The sequence below is a fragment of the Bombina bombina genome, chromosome 1 (assembly GCF_027579735.1).
Source record: "Bombina bombina isolate aBomBom1 chromosome 1, aBomBom1.pri, whole genome shotgun sequence".
NCBI classification, from domain to species: Eukaryota; Metazoa; Chordata; class Amphibia; order Anura; family Bombinatoridae; genus Bombina; species Bombina bombina.
In genome coordinates this window covers 450,486,661-450,502,621 of record NC_069499.1, presented here as the reverse complement: position 1 = coordinate 450,502,621, position 15,961 = coordinate 450,486,661, and the positions used below count along the sequence as shown (strand labels likewise).

General features: G+C 39.3%; 1 protein-coding gene across 1 annotated transcript in view; it reads left to right on the top strand.

Moving 5' to 3' along the window:
* Window positions 1–15,961, top strand: part of SLC25A12 (solute carrier family 25 member 12) — a 402,930-nt gene that overhangs the window by 90,949 nt on the left and 296,020 nt on the right. Inside the window, exon 3 of the mRNA XM_053698431.1 lies at window positions 6,167–6,309. Coding sequence (XP_053554406.1) covers window positions 6,167–6,309 — 143 coding nt within the window. The remainder of the gene's footprint in view (window positions 1–6,166; window positions 6,310–15,961) is intronic.

The window sequence follows — 15,961 nt, the reverse complement described above, 5'->3', positions numbered from 1 at the left end:
AAGAAAAAAGTAAAACACAAACATCAAGGCAATCCTGAAATTTATAAATTTTATCCCATCGACTATGTACCCCCCTCAACAGATTACAATAGAATTATCAAGTTAAGACAACGTGAAACCTATTGGATTCACAAACTCAATACTCTATGGCCATCAGGCTTGAATTCATATTTAGATTTGGCAGCGTTCAACTAATGGTTTCATTATAAGGAGATGTTTATAATTTCAATTGTAGTTCTATCATAGAATCCACATTTTTTACTTTAATTCCAGTTATCATCTAATATTTAAAACTACTGAAAAAGTTTTATACGTGCTCATTATATTAATCATACCTAGCTTATATATACAATATGAGTTACAACTAGACATTTTCATGCTAGTGCTTTTGTTTTATATATGTTTGCACAAAATCCTTTTTTCCCCGCTTTTTTTTACATATAGGAATTTTTTACAGTTAATATATTTGAGATATTTCTATTGGGTTTTAAGTATTAGACAAGAAATCAGCTTTAATATACAGTCATTTTACAATAGATATATAAAAAATATTTTCCAGATATTAATTTTTAAGTTAACTTCAAAAGAATGTTTTTTTATGTTAACATGCAGTTTAGTATTTTACTGACTTCTATATCACAATACAGCCAGAACAATTGCTGAGTATATTGCACACGTTAAAACTGGTGCAGACAATCATCCGAAATGACCATTAGTACATTATCTATATTTCGAAATAAATAAGCATGTTTCAGTAGATCTTTTTAAATGATCACTAGTTCAATGTTTCTATTTTGAAAGAAATAAGTATGTTTTATCAGTTGACAGCTTAACATTGTTTCCATCATGTAACAAATGCATTGTGTGTTTTTATTGGTGGATGTTCCACCCAATCATGATCTTTCTATGTATTTTTAAATGTCCATTCCCGCTATACCTTCATTCTTACCTGAGGAAACGGCCAGTGAGCATTACGGCCGAGAAACGCGTTGTATTAGCTCTAAATAAATCTCTCTTTTTTTAATATTCACATAGCATTTGTTCGCATTGTCTTCTTGTTTTAAAGACTTTGGTTTTAAAGATTTTTAGTTCAGCTTATCTTATTAAGCATATACCACATTGGATTAGTAACAACAACATAATGTGTGTGTGCTCTGAGCTGTTACACAGTTCTAGGTACACCAACAGACTGCCCACGTCATACACAGAGGATTTCCTCCCATCGCAGAACAGCTGAATCTCAGGCGCTGAATTAGTGCACACGTTGTGTGCGGAGGAAAAGCCAGAATTTACAACAGCTACAAACAGCCACACAACCGGTCAGAGGGACATGATCTCCAAATCCCCAGCGTACTGACTGCTGTATAAAGGTCAGCCTGCCCGTATGCACTACCTGTGAGTGCCAACTCTCTTGTGAGTACCCATCTTGCTGTTACCGCTGTTTTGTTTGTGTCTGCCTGGGTTCAGACGATACTGTACTATTAGGCGCTTTTTCCACTTCTGTTTTGATAGATCTCCGATACGATTCCCAAATCCCCAGCGTACTGACTGCTGTATAAAGGTCAGCCTGCTTGTATGCACTACTTGCGAGTGCCAACTCTTTTGTGAGTATCCATTTTGCTGATGCCGCTACTGTTTGTATCTGCCTGGTTCCAGACGATATTACACTATTAGGCGCTCTCTCTTTTTCGTTTTTAATTTTTTAGATGATCCACTATGTTGCAAGACAGCGCTTGGTGTTTACAAGCTTCCTTCTCTCTGATCCCCTTATTGCAGTTTGAGGTTATGGAGATCCGATGCTCATTCAGGCAATTCAATGCCTTCTCTCCTATTACGGACCCCTCTAGATTGCGGCATGCTCGCCTCGCCACGTGGTTCCACTCAGCCGATCCTCCGTTGCAGATAAGAGCAGAGGTTTCCACTAGAGTGGCTAATGTGGATAGCTGGGTCCGTTCCCCGCAAGGTAAACTGTTCCAGTCAGTCACACCGTTGATGCACCAAGCTCCTCTTCACTCCTCTCCTTGTCTATCTCAAGCCAATATGGCCACCTCTACCTCCGTGAGGCCGTCTGTCCACATCAAATTAGTTGCTGTATGTTGGACCTCAGTGGGGGAAGATGGCATAATCCATCCCCTCTAGTGCCCAAAACAGGCTTGGGCTCTACATTTGTTATAAACAATGCTTGCATAGCTTGCAGCGTACAAGGAGCTCTACATAAGAGCTGCTGTCTTTAAGCCCGCCCACCGGAAGTCTGGTAGTGCATTTTTATCAAATCTACTCTGCTGCTCCTTACTTGCTCTGCAAGTATTTTTGTTTTCAAGTCATCCTGGTATGATGCAGGTATTTTCTATTGGAGTTGTGGCACGTATTTTAGCTTCTGAATATCTTGTTATTCTAAGTTCCTTGCAACTTGAGGACTTTGTCTTCAGTTGTTATTAAAGGGACAGTCTAATCAAAATTAAACTTTCATGATTCAGATAGGGCATGCAATTTTAAACAACTTTCCAATTTACTTCTATTATCTAATTTGCTCAATTCTTTAGATATCCTTTGTGGAAGAAATAGCAATGCACATGTGTGAGCCAATCACACAAGGCCTCTATGTGCAGCAACCAATCAGCAGCTACTGAGCATATCTAGATATGCGTTTCCAGCAAGTGATATCAAGAGAATTAAGCAAATTAGATAATAGAAGCAAATTAGAAAGTTGTTTAAAATGACATGCTCTTTCTAAATCACAAAAGAAAAAAAATTGGTTTCATGTCCCTTTAAGGGTGCGTTCGGCACTGTAATAGGAGAAGTTTTCTTCTCTGTTTTCTGATCCCGGTTCTAGTCTTTTGGTTTCTGTACTCTTTGGTGTCTGGGCGTTGCCTCCCCTTGTTCTCAGGACTGGTTTTTGTCCTCTGTGAGCTTCACTTGGTTTGGAGGTTTTCCTTATTTTATGTGTATCCTTGACTGGTTTCTCCGTGTTCTCTTCCTTTTGGTAGGTTTACGGTAGTTGATCCTTTCTCTCGTAAAGGGTGTGTTGTGAGGGACCGTCTGCTGGGCGATGGTGTCTCCCGGAAGCGTGTTGTCCCATATATATGTCTAGAACTAATATTTTTATATATATATATATATATATATATATATATATACGATCGTGTTTGTGCACGAGTAGGGTGTTAGTATTTTTGGCCACTTTTTTTTTTTTGCTCCAATGACTTTTAAGGGGGAACACGTTATCGCGAACGCAATATACTAAGTTTGGCTTTCTATGCGCACCGGGTTAGCGTGCAAGAGAATTCTGTTTACTTTCAACTTGCAAAAAGTTTACTTATAGCAGTTAGCGCTTGAGCGTGAGTGTTGCATAGCGCTCGAGCGGGAGCGTTGCATACCGCTCCACTTGTTATCTGGCCCAATATGTATTTGTATAATTTACCAGTTTGTTTAAATGCTACTGGGTACTGACGCTAATGTTGTGTGAGAACGCAGTAATATGTAGGCTGCACCTGTAGGTTATTTTTTATTAGGATTTATTAATCTGGAGCACTTCTCAACCAAAAAAAATGTCCTATTTAGTACTGACCAGCTACCAGTCTATAAGCAGCTGAAGTGTCAATGTAAAGAAGAGAAACACTTTATGCCTGGCTATTAAGCTTAAAGGGACACTAAAACCAATTTTTGTATTTAATGATTCAGATAGAGCGTGCAATTTTAAGCAACTTTCTAATTTACTTCTATTATTAATTTTTCTTTGTTCTCTTGCTATCTTTATTTAAAAAGCAGGAACGTGATGCATAGGAGCCGGCCCATTTTTGGTTGAGAACCTGGGTTATGCTTGCTTTATTGGTGGGTAAATGTAAGCCTTCAATAAGCAAGTGCTATCCATAGTGCTGAACTTAAAATGGGCTGGCTGCTAAGATTTTACAGTCTTGCTTTTAAAATAAAGATAGCAAGAGAATGAAGAAAATTTGATAAAAGTAGTAAATTAAAAAGTTGATTAACATGTCAGATACTCTATCTGAATCATGAAAGAAAAAAATTGAGTTCAGTGTCCCTTTAAAGGGATGAGAGTAAAGATGGTTAGAATGAATAGCGGAAACTGGTACTGTAAAGTTCAATAAAATTGCTAAATATAATATCTTTTCACTTTAAAAAATAATAATGATTTGTTTATTATGCTGTTGTGACTGATTTTAAAAGCTCAGTAAGAGCATAGAAACGGTCTGAGTGCAGTCAAGTAACCAGAGGCATTCATCTGATGATACATTTCAAGTAGTTTAGGATGCCCTAACTAGACCCAGAAGATTGGTCAGATGCTTAACAGATGTAAAAGGAATGTTCAGAATTTAATCCAGGTTTAATTGATTCCCTTTTTTAAAACTGTTGCTGATATCCTTGATATTCAGGGCACAGCAGATTTCACCTGTAAATGGCACAAGATGTTTGATGGTAGACCTAGGAATGAGAAGAAATTCTTCATTAGTCAATAATTTCTTCAAAGGACAACGTTCAAATAAAAGCATTTGTTTCTCATGGGTTACACCTTATTTACTATTTTGCTGACAGGAATTAGCACAGACATTATAAAGTGGTTATTTCTGTAAATGGATTTTGGTACATTGCTCTTTTGAAAAAGAACAGTCCAGAGTTAAAAAAAACTATTACTTGGAGATTGATCATAGTAAGAAAATAAATGTTAAAGTTAAAATTGTATTTTGAGTTTAAATCCTGGCCAAAGTGAAAAACTAGTCCATGGTATAGATCATTCACTGGCTGATAAAAACAACTCCCTCAACTCTGTTGGTGGTCACTGACACTCCCCACATGTATAAAAAAAACTATCATTAGTTTATTTAAAACCACATAATGAAATTGCATGTCTGAATCATGGAAGAAAAAGTTTGGGTTTCATGTCCCTTCAAGTCAGTCCATAGAGAAACTTACGATAACAGATAATGTAGTATATTACCCAACCTCAGCATAAACTTATTTCTGGAATTATTTCCCTTCTTTTACATAGTAGGATGACTGTCATTGTATGTTTGTGATTTTCACATGATATTGTGTACTGTAAGTTATTTTCCAGTAGGCTGGTGACTTTCCTTCTCTGCCTTTCCTTCTCTGCCTTTCCTTACCATGCTGCTCTTTTCTCATACACACCGTATCTTTTAATAAGAAAAGGGACAGAACCTGGAAGTCTATTTGAGCTGCTTCCCAGAGGAAATGAGGCTGTCTTGCATGCAGCATCTCACAGGGATGCCAGATTTAAATAGTCTCTGACGCAAACATACAATGAAAACTCGATGTGAGCTCACTAACTTTTATTCACGCCTAGGTTTGTCAACATTATGTTTAATAATCAATTTGTCAGGAGTGTCTTGTATTTTGAGACTATTGTACACACACTTCAAAATGTTAGAGGAACAACTTACTGCTCACTCATCAAGGCTCATCTTAGCATAGAAATCAAGAGAAAATCAACTTTTTCAGTTGATTGCTATGCACGAAAAATAAGAATACATTAATAAAATTCACATTTAAATGAATTGCTCTCTACTTATCCAAGAATGAGGGGTTCACCCACTAATAAGCTATAGACTTCACTTTAAGATTTCCCTTTATAGATTCTCATGAGAAATATCACTTCTCAGAGAACTTTTGCTTGCTGACCCAGGGAGCTTTAAATAATCTGTCATCGCAGCTATGTTCCCATCTTCCTTAAAGGGACAGTAAACACCTCATAATTACAAGACATTTCTTTTGTCTGGCTATAGAGTTGCATATTTGCCAAGTCTAAACCTTTTTAAAACAAATTAACATCTTTTTTGCTCCAACTGTTTTTTAATAGTCAAACTCCACCCACCATTTGTCTTATTTGGAGAAGCCAACCCAGACTTGAGTCTACAGCTGACAAAGCTAGTCCTGGTCATTATACATTGTGTAAAGAATCTGTTAAGTTACATTTATTATTGTTTCATTACCATGTTTGAAATATTTATTGCATAGGAAATGTAGATAAATACAATGTCTGTAAATGTAATGCTGTATATATTATTAAATGTAGATATATACGACTTCTGTAAATAATATTTAGTAGGTGTTTATAAAGTTATTGTGTGCTTTGAATGTTTAAGAAATTAATGACCACTCCTTGTTGTATTTTGTTTTGTTCTACTTTTAGTATGCCAGTGTTGAGAAAGATGGAGAGAATTACATGACGTCACCTGACTTTGTGCAGAAATACCTCGGGCTGCACACTGATTCTAACTTCAACCCTAAAACTGTGGAGCTTCTAGGGGGAGTAGCAGATCAGACCAAAGATGGGTGAGAAATTTTTCTTTCACATTGATATGACTATGGTATGTGTCTGTCTGTTGATAAATAATTGGTTGTGTCATTGGTAACTTTTTTTTATATATATAACTGATCCACTATTCTTATTTTGTGGTTACACCAAAAAAGGTTGTAAAAAATACATTTCTCCAACATAGGTGTGTCCGGTCCACGGCGTCATCCTTACTTGTGGGATATTCTCTTCCCCAACAGGAAATGGCAAAGAGCCCAGCAAAGCTGGTCACATGATCCCTCCTAGGCTCCGCCTTCCCCAGTCATTCTCTTTGCCGTTGTACAGGCAACATCTCCACGGAGATGGCTTAGAGTTTTTTGGTGTTTAAATGTAGTTTTTATTCTTCAATCAAGAGTTTGTTATTTTAAAATAGTGCTGGTATGTACTATTTACTCTGAAACAGGAAAGAGATGAAGATTTCTGTTTGTAAGAGGAAAATGATTTTAGCAACCGTTACTAAAATCGATGGCTGTTTCCACACAGGACTGTTGAGAGGAATTAACTTCAGTTGGGGGAAACAGTGAGCAGACTTTTGCTGCTTGAGGTATGACACATTTCTAACAAGACTCGGTAATGCTGGAAGCTGTCATTTTCCCTATGGGAACCGGTAAGCCATTTTCTTAGTTTAAGTAAAAGAATAAAGGGCTTCATTAGGGCTTAAAAAACTGGTAGACATTTTTCTGGGCTAAAACGATTACTTTACTAAGTATATTGGGCAGATTATTACTTTTAATAGTTGTTAAATCTTGGGGATTGTTTTAATAAAAACGGCAGGCACTGTATTGGACACCTTTTTCACTGGGGGCCTTTTCTAGTCATAGACAGAGCCTCATTTTCGCGCCTCTAATGCGCAGTTGTTTTTGGAAAGCATGGCATGCAGATGCATGTGTGAGGAGCTAAGAACCACTGAAAAAGCTTATAGAAGGCATCATTTGGTATCGTATTCCCCTCTGGGCTTGGTTGGGTCTCAGCAAAGCAGATACCTGGGACTGTATAGGGGTTAAATGTAAAAATGGCTCCGGTTCCGTTATTTTAAGGGTTAAAGCTTTCAAATTTGGTGTGCAATACTTTTAAGGCTTTAAGTTACTGTGGTGAAATTTGAACAATTCCTTCATACTTTTTCACATATTCAGTAATAAAGTGTGTTCAGTTTGAAATTTAAAGGGACAGTAACGGTTTTATTGTAAAACGTTTTTTGTGCTTTGTTGACAAGTTTAAGCCTGTTTAACATGTCTGAACCATCAGATAATGATGTTCTATATGTATGAAAGCCATTGTGTCTCCCCATTTAAATATATGTGATATATTTGTGTCATAATGTCCAAACAAAGTAGGGATAATAATGCCATAGATATGATATTGCCCAAGATGATTCCTCTAATGAGGGGAGTAAGCATGGTACTGCATCATCCCCTTCTGTGTCTACACCAGTTTTGCCCACACAAGAGGCCCCTAGTACATCTAGTGCGCCAATACTTATTACCATACAACAATTAATGGCTGTAATGGATAATTCTATTGCATGCATTTTTTTCCAAAATGCCTACTTATCAGAGAAAGCGTGATTGCTCTGTTTTAAACACTGGAGAGCAAGAGGACGCTGATGATATCTGTTCTGACATACCCTCACACCTATCTGAAGGGGCCAGGAGGGAGGTTTTGTCTGAGGGAGAAATTTCAGATTCAGGGAAATTTCTCAACAAGCAGAACCTGATATTGTAACTTTTAAATTTAAATTTCAACATCTCCACGCACTACTTAAGGAGGTATTATCTACTCTGGATGATTGTGACAATTTGGTCATTCCAGAGAAATTAGGTAAGATGGACAAGTTCCTAGAGGTTCCGGTGCCCCCCGATGTTTTTCCTATACCCAAGCGGGTGGCGGACATAGTAAATAAGGAGTGGGAAAGGCCCGGCATACCTTTTGTCCTCCCCCTATATTTAAGAAATTAGTTCCTATAGTCGACCCCAGAAAGGACTTATAGCATACAGTCCCCAAGGTCGAGGGGGCGGTTTCTACTCTAAACGAACGCACTTCTATTCCTATAGAAGATAGTTGTGCTTTCAAGATCCTATGGATTAAAGGTTAGAGGGTTTGCTTAAAAAGATGTTTGTTCAGCAAGGTTACCTTCTACAACCAATTTCATGCATTGTTCCTGTCACTACAGCTGCGTGTTTCTGGTTCGAAGAACTAGAAAAGTCGCTCAATAAAGAATCTTCGTACGAGGAGGTTTTAGACAGAGTTCAAGCTCTTAAATTGGCTAACTCTTTTTTATTTTAGATGCCGCTTTGCAATTAGCTAGATTAGCGGCGAATAATTCAGGGTTTGCTATCGTGGCGCGCAGAGCGCTTTTGCTTAACATCCCTTTCAAGGGTAAAACACTGTTTGGCCCTGACTTGAAAGAGATTATTTCAGACATCACTGGGGGAAAGGGCCACGCCCTTCCTCTGGATAGGTCTTTTAAGGCTAAAAAGAAGCCAAATTTTCGTCCCTTTCGCAGAAACGGACTAGCCTCTACACCCTCTAAGCAAGAGGGTAATGCTTCTCAAACCAAGCCAGCCTGGAGGCCGATGCAAGGCTGGAACAAGGGTAAGCAGGCCAAGTCACCTGCCACTGCTACCAAAACAGCATGAAGTGTTGGCCCCCGATCTGGGAAGGATCTGGTGGGGGGCAGACTTTCTCTCTTTGCTCAGGCTGGGGCAAGAGATGTTCAGGATCCTTGGGCGCTAGAAATAGTTTCTCAAGGTTATCTCCTGGAATTCAGGGAACTACCCCCAAGGGGAAGGTTCCACGGGTCTCAATTATCTTCGAACAGGCATTCTTCCACTGTGTAGAAGACCTGTTAAGCATGGGAGTGATTCATCCTGTTCCATTAGGAGAACAAGGGATGGGTTTTTACTCCAACCTGTTCATAATTCCCATAAAAGAGGGAACATTCAGACCTATTTTAGATCTCAAGATTCTAAACAAGTTTCTAAGGGTTTCATCATTCAAAATGGAAACCATTCGAACGATCCTTCCTACCATCCAGGAAGGTCAATTCATGACCACGGTGGACTTAAAGGATGCGTACCTACGTATTCCTATCCACAAGGAACATTTTCGGTTCCTAAGGTTCGCCTTTCTGGAAAAGCATTACCTGTGGCACTTCCATTCGGATTAGCCACTGCTCCAAGGATTTTCACAAGGGTACTAGGGTCCCTTCTAGCGGTGCTAAGACCAAGGGGCATTGCAGTAGTACCTTACTTGGACGACATCCTGATTCAAGTGTCGTCTCTGTCAAAAGCAAGGGCTCATACGGACATTGTCCTAGCCTTTCTCAGATCTCACAGGTGGAAAGTGAACATAGAAAAAAGTTCTCTGTCCCCGTCAACAAGAGTTCCCTTCTTGGGAACAATAATAGTTTCCTTAGAAATGAAGGTTTTTTCTGACAGAGGCCAGAAAATCAAAACTTCTAAGCTCTTGTCAGGTACTTCATTCTGTTCTTCTTCCTTCCATAGCGCAGTCCATGGAAGTAATAGGGTTGATGGTTGCGACAATGGACATAGTTCCTTTTGCACGAATTCATCTAAGACCATTGCACCTGGGCATGCTCAGACTGTGGAATGGGGATTATACAGACTTGTCTCCGACGATACAAGTAGATCAAATAACCAGAGATTCACTCCGTTGGTGGCTGACCCTGGACAACCTGTCACAGGGAATGAGCTTCCGCAGACCAGAATAGGTCATTGTCACGACCGACGCCAGTCTGGTGGGCTGGGGCGCGGTCTGGGAACCCCTGAAAACTCAGGGTCTATGGTTTCGGGAAGACTCTCTTCTCCCGATAAACATAATGGAACTGAGAGCGATATTCAATGCTCTCAAGGCTTGGCCTCGACTAGCAAAGGCCAAATTCATAAGGTTTCAATCAGTCATCATGACGACTGTTACATATATCAACCATCAGGGGGTAACAAGGAGTTCCCTGGCGATGGAGGAGCATCCGGGGGAGTGGGAACTCCATCTGGAAATCTTTGCCCAAATAACTCAATTATGGGGCATTCCAGACTTAGTTCTGATGGCCTCGATTTTATCAAAGCGTGGGTTTTCAGATTCTGTAATAGATACTCTTATTCAGGCTAGAAAGCCTGTAACTAGAAAAATTTACCATAATATATGGAAAAAATATATCTGTTGGTGTGAATCTAAAGGATTCCCATGGAACAAGATAAAAATTCCTAAGATTCTTTCCTTTCTACAAGAAGGTTTGGAGAAAGGATTTTCTGCGAGTTCTCTGAAGGGACAGATCTCTGCTTTATCTGTTTTACTTCACAAAAGGCTGGCAGCTGTGCCAGACGTTTAAGCGTTTGTTCAGGCTCTGGTTAGAATCAAGCCTGTTTACAGACCTTTGACTCTTCCCTGGAGTCTTAATCTAGTTCTTTCAGTTCTTCAAGGGGTTCCGTTTGAACCCTTACATTCCATAGATATTAAGTTATTATCTTGGAAAGTTTTGTTTTAGGTTGCAATTTCTTCCGCTAGAAGAGTTTCTGAGTTATCTGCTCTGCAGTGTTCTCCGCCCTATCTGGTCCATGCAGATACGGTGGTTTTTACGTACTGAGCCTGGTTTTCTTCCGAAGGTTGTTTCCAACAAAAATATTAACCAGGAGATAGTTGTACCTTCTTTGTGTCCGAATCCAGTTTCATAGAAGGAACGTTTGTTACACAATTTGGACGTTGTCCGTGCTCTAAAATTCTATTTAGATGCTACAAAGGATTTCAGACAAACATCTTCCTTGTTTGTTGTTTATTCTGGTAAAAGGAGAGGTCAAAAAGCAATTTCTACCTCTCTATCTTTTTGGCTTAAAAGCATCATAAGATTGGCTTATGAGACTGCCGGACGGCGGCCTCCTGAAAGAATCACAGCTCATTCCACTAGGGCCGTGGCTTCCACATGGGCCTTTAAGAACGAGGCTTCTGTTGATCAGATATGTAAGGCAGCGACTTAGTCTTCACTGCACACTTTTACCAAATTTTACAAATTTGATACTTTTGCTTCTTCTGAGGCTATTTTTGGGAGAAAGGTTTTGCAAACCGTGGTGCCTTCCATCTAGGTGACCTGATTTGCTCCCTCCCATCATCCGTGTCCTAAAGCTTTGGTATTGGTTCCCACAAGTAAGGATGACGCAGTGGACCGGACACACCTATGTTGGAGAAAACAGAATTTATGTTTACCTGATAAATTACTTTCTCCAACGGTGTGTCCGGTCCACGGCCCGCCCTGGTTTTTTAATCAGGTCTGATGATTTATTTTCTTTAACTACAGTCACCACGGTATCATATGATTTCTCCTATGCAAATATTCCTCCTTTACGTCGGTCGAATGACTGGGGAAGGCGGAGCCTAGGAGGGATCATGTGACCAGCTTTGCTGGGCTCTTTGCCATTTCCTGTTGGGGAAGAGAATATCCCACAAGTAAGGATGACGCCGTGGACCGGACACACCGTTGGAGAAAGTAATTTATCAGGTAAACATAAATTCTGTTTTTTGAGAACATGCATTTAGTGTACGTCTAAACACGTGAAAGCAAGGTACATGATAAAATAATGTAACACTATATACAATCACATTTAAATGAAACACTGTACAATCACATTTTAAAAAACACACATTTAGATCTTATCAATTTTAACCAGATTGCATTAAACACTGATTCTTAACCTGTGACATAGAAGATTACGGCTGTAAAGATAACAAATTGAACATAGCATATGGACAGTGTACTGTAATATTGTGTTTCAGATGACTTGTTATACAAGCAGCAGATTATAAAATGTATGTCAAATTACTCCTTTATGTTTATTTTATATATGAAATAAATGGTTTTGATCTTTGACACCACAACCCATAAGAATGGTCTTAGCTTTCAGAGAAATCAGATCTGTACACACATGCTTCCTTAATCTCATCTCTGCCTGTATACCAAAATTCCAAAGTTAAACAAGTGAAAATTAACATTTTATTATTTATCTCTCCTACTTCACACTGGGAGTGTAATTGTGTCTGCTGGCTACGTTTAAACAGCTTTTCTATAACCAATACGTCAAGGGATATTAAACACCAAATATGTTATTGTTTAAAAAGATAGATAATCCCTTTATTTACCATTCCCCAGTTTTCCATAACCAACACTATTATAGAAATATACTTTTTACCTCTGTAAATACCTTGTATCTAGGCTTCTGCTGACTGCCCCCCTTATCTCAGATCTTTTGACAGACTGAAATTTCAGGCAATTAGTGCTGAGCACAGTGTTATCTATATGAAACACATGAACTAACGCCCTCTAGCTGTGAAAACCTCTCAAATGCAGAGGCGGTCTTCAAGAGTTTAGAAAATAGCATATGAGCCTACCTAGGTTTAGCTTTCAACTAAGAATAACAAGAGAACATAGCAAATTTGATGATAAAATTAAATTAGAAAGTTGTTTAAAATTAGACTTTACTATCCCTTGTATTACAATGTTCAGTATAGATAGAAATACCACAGGCAAAATAAGCTATGTCAAAGAGATAAATAAATATTAAGGAGTTATTTGTAAACAATTTAATACATTCCTGCATATAAAATGGATAATTGGGAACAAATTAAAGGGGGAAACAGTTAACACTACACTATCCTTTTAAGTAAGACATGTATTTTTCCATCTTAATATGGGAAGAGTCCACAGCTGCATTCTTTACTTGTGGGAAATACTGAACCTGGCCACTAGGAGGAGGCAAAGACACCCCAGCCAAAGGCTTAAATACCTCCCCCACTTCCTCAAAACCCCAGTAATTCTTTGCCTTTCGTCACAGGAGGTTGGCAGAGAAGTGTTAGAAGATTTCGGAATAGTCTCTTATGGAGGGTAGTACTCTTTGAGATGGGGCTGGAGTTTTAAGTAGTCCTGTCAGCCTCTCACTGAGAGCATGGATGAAAGTTAAAGTCTGGAGATGCAGGTAGAGTCTTTCTGCGAAACCATCCCGACTCATAATAACAGCTCCATAGGCAATCAGCATTGACGAGTTTACCTGCCTGCTTTCTTCACGCAAGTCCATGTCAGAAGCGATGCTACTAGCTGTCACACTTGAAGAGCTGTGTTCCTGTTCCACGGTGTAGATTCTGGTAAGATCGTTTAATATTTTATACATGTATGATAACGCAAGAAGACAGGGTCCGGAGATGCAGGGAGAGTCTTTCTGCTAAACCATCCCGACTCATATTAACAGCTCCATAGGCAATCAGCGCTAACGAGCTTCGCTGCCTGCTTTCTTCACTCAAGTCCATGTCAGAAGCATTGCTACTATCTGTAACACTTGGAAAGAGGCTCCAATGGTGCAGATCAATGACGCATCTTAGGAGATCAAAAGCAGGAAATGTGTGCAGGGTACTCACTTGTAAAAAAGGCATTCAATCATGCCCATAGAGACAGGCTGGATTTCTGCAGCAGTCCAGCTAGCTGATCAATTCCCAAGAGGTAGCTCCAAGGTGCAGGATACCAGCAAACAAATGGTACACACTAGCTAACTAGGTGTACACACAGGAGACCAGGATAAGGGATTAGTACCCTATAGGTAGCGTAGCTCAAAGAGATACTGAACACTGAGAGTTTTTTAAAAACATAAAATAGTTTTATTTAAAACCTGTTTAAAAAACAACTCATATTTGTGCCAGTTAAAACTTGAGCAAGTGTGGAGAAACAATGCAACGCGTTTCTCAGTAAAAACTGTTTCATCAGGCATCAGTTTTTACTGAGGAACGCGTTGCATTGTTTCTCCACACTTGCTCAAGTTTTAACTGGCACAAATATGAGTTGTTTTTTAAACAGGTTTTAAATAAAACTATTTTATGTTTTAAAAAAAACTCTCAGTGTTCAGTATCTCTTGGAGCTACGCTACCTATAGGGTACTAATCCCTTATCCTGGTCTCCAGTGTGTACACCTAGTTAGCTAGTGCGTACCATTTGTTTGCTGGTATCCTGCACCTTGGAGCTGCCTCTTGAGAATTGATCAGCTAGCTGGACTGCTGCAGAAATCCAGCCTGTCTCTATGGGCATGATTGAATGCCTTTTTTACAAGTGAGTACCCTGCACACATTTCATGCTTTTGATCTCCTAAGATGCGTCATTGATCTGCACCATTGGCGCCTCTTTCCATTTGCTTTTCCTTAATAGATTGCCTTTTTCTGAACGAAGTTAGAGAGCTTCCTATAAACAACCTTCATACTACACCTGCATTTGTGAGACTTTTTCCTTCGCTGGAAATCTGAACATTAAGTATATTCAAGTAACTCCTTTGCCTGTTATTTTTCCACATATTGTGGGATTTTTGGGACATTAATACATTGTACCCTCACGATTTTGTTCTTTATCAGACATTTTTTTACTATATATTTTGTTACATTTATTGGTACAGATTCAATCTGATTTTTAAGTTTTATATCATTGTAACACTTTATATTATATTGTATGTCATTGAGCGCCTCCTAGAGGATATCATTCAGCATTTATCTTTATGTTTGGATAGATATCTTTGATTTTATACCATATCTGTAACACTTGAAGGGCAATGTTTCAGTTCCACTGCGTAGATTCTGGTAAGATTGTTTCATATTTTATACATGTACGATATTGCAAGAAGATAGGGTCACAGCGTGACTCTTTTTATCTGTATAGAATCAAGGGTTAATATCTCCTTAGGGAGATTATTGAACAGGGGGGAATAATAAATGTTTATTTGATTTTATGCTGCTTTTATGTGTGAGATGTTATGGGCTCATAGGCTGTTATGGAATATACTTTTCGTTTTGATAAAGCCCATGTCAGCAGTCCTCCGCTAAGCCAGAGCAAACCAAGAGCTCTTGGAGCCGGCTCAGTCCTGGAATAAATCCAAGCAGAGCAAGAAGCCCTCAGAGTCTACGTCGGCATAAATGGGCGGCCCCCAGTCCTCTTCTGGATCGTGTAGGGTGCAGTATGTCGCTCTTTTCAGTCGCTTGGTTCAGGGGCGTGCAGGATCCATGGGTCCTGGAGGTCATAGCTCAGGGTTACAAGATAGGTTTTAAGTCTCAGCCACCCAAGGGCAGATTCCTCCTGTCATCTTGACCAGAAAGGAGGGAAGCCTTTCTGGGGTGTGTACGGGATCTGTCCTCTAGGAGTTATTGTCCCGGAGCCCATCGCAGTGAGAGGTATGGGATACTATTCAAACCTTTTCGTGGTCCCTAAGAAGGAGGGAACTTTCTGTTTGATTCTGGACCTAAAGTGCTTAAGCAGGTTTTTAAATTTCCCCTCGTTTGAGAGGGGTAGTTCATGACAAAGATTCCTGGACCAGCACTTCCAGTTTATTGCTCTTCCGTTTGGTCTAGCTAAAGAAATTTTTTGAAGAGTGGACCATTCGCAATATCTCCTCTGTCTTCTTCAATCCCATGAATGACAGATAATCTAGAGAAAGTTCTCTTGTACCAGGGTAGAATTTTCGGGTACTATAATAGTCTCCATAGACATGAGAATATTTCTAATAGACCAGAGACGTTGCAAGCTAGCTTCAACATGTCTTGCCCTCCAGATCTCCTCAGTCTATGGAGGTGATTGGTCTCCTGGTGTCCAGCTTGGAC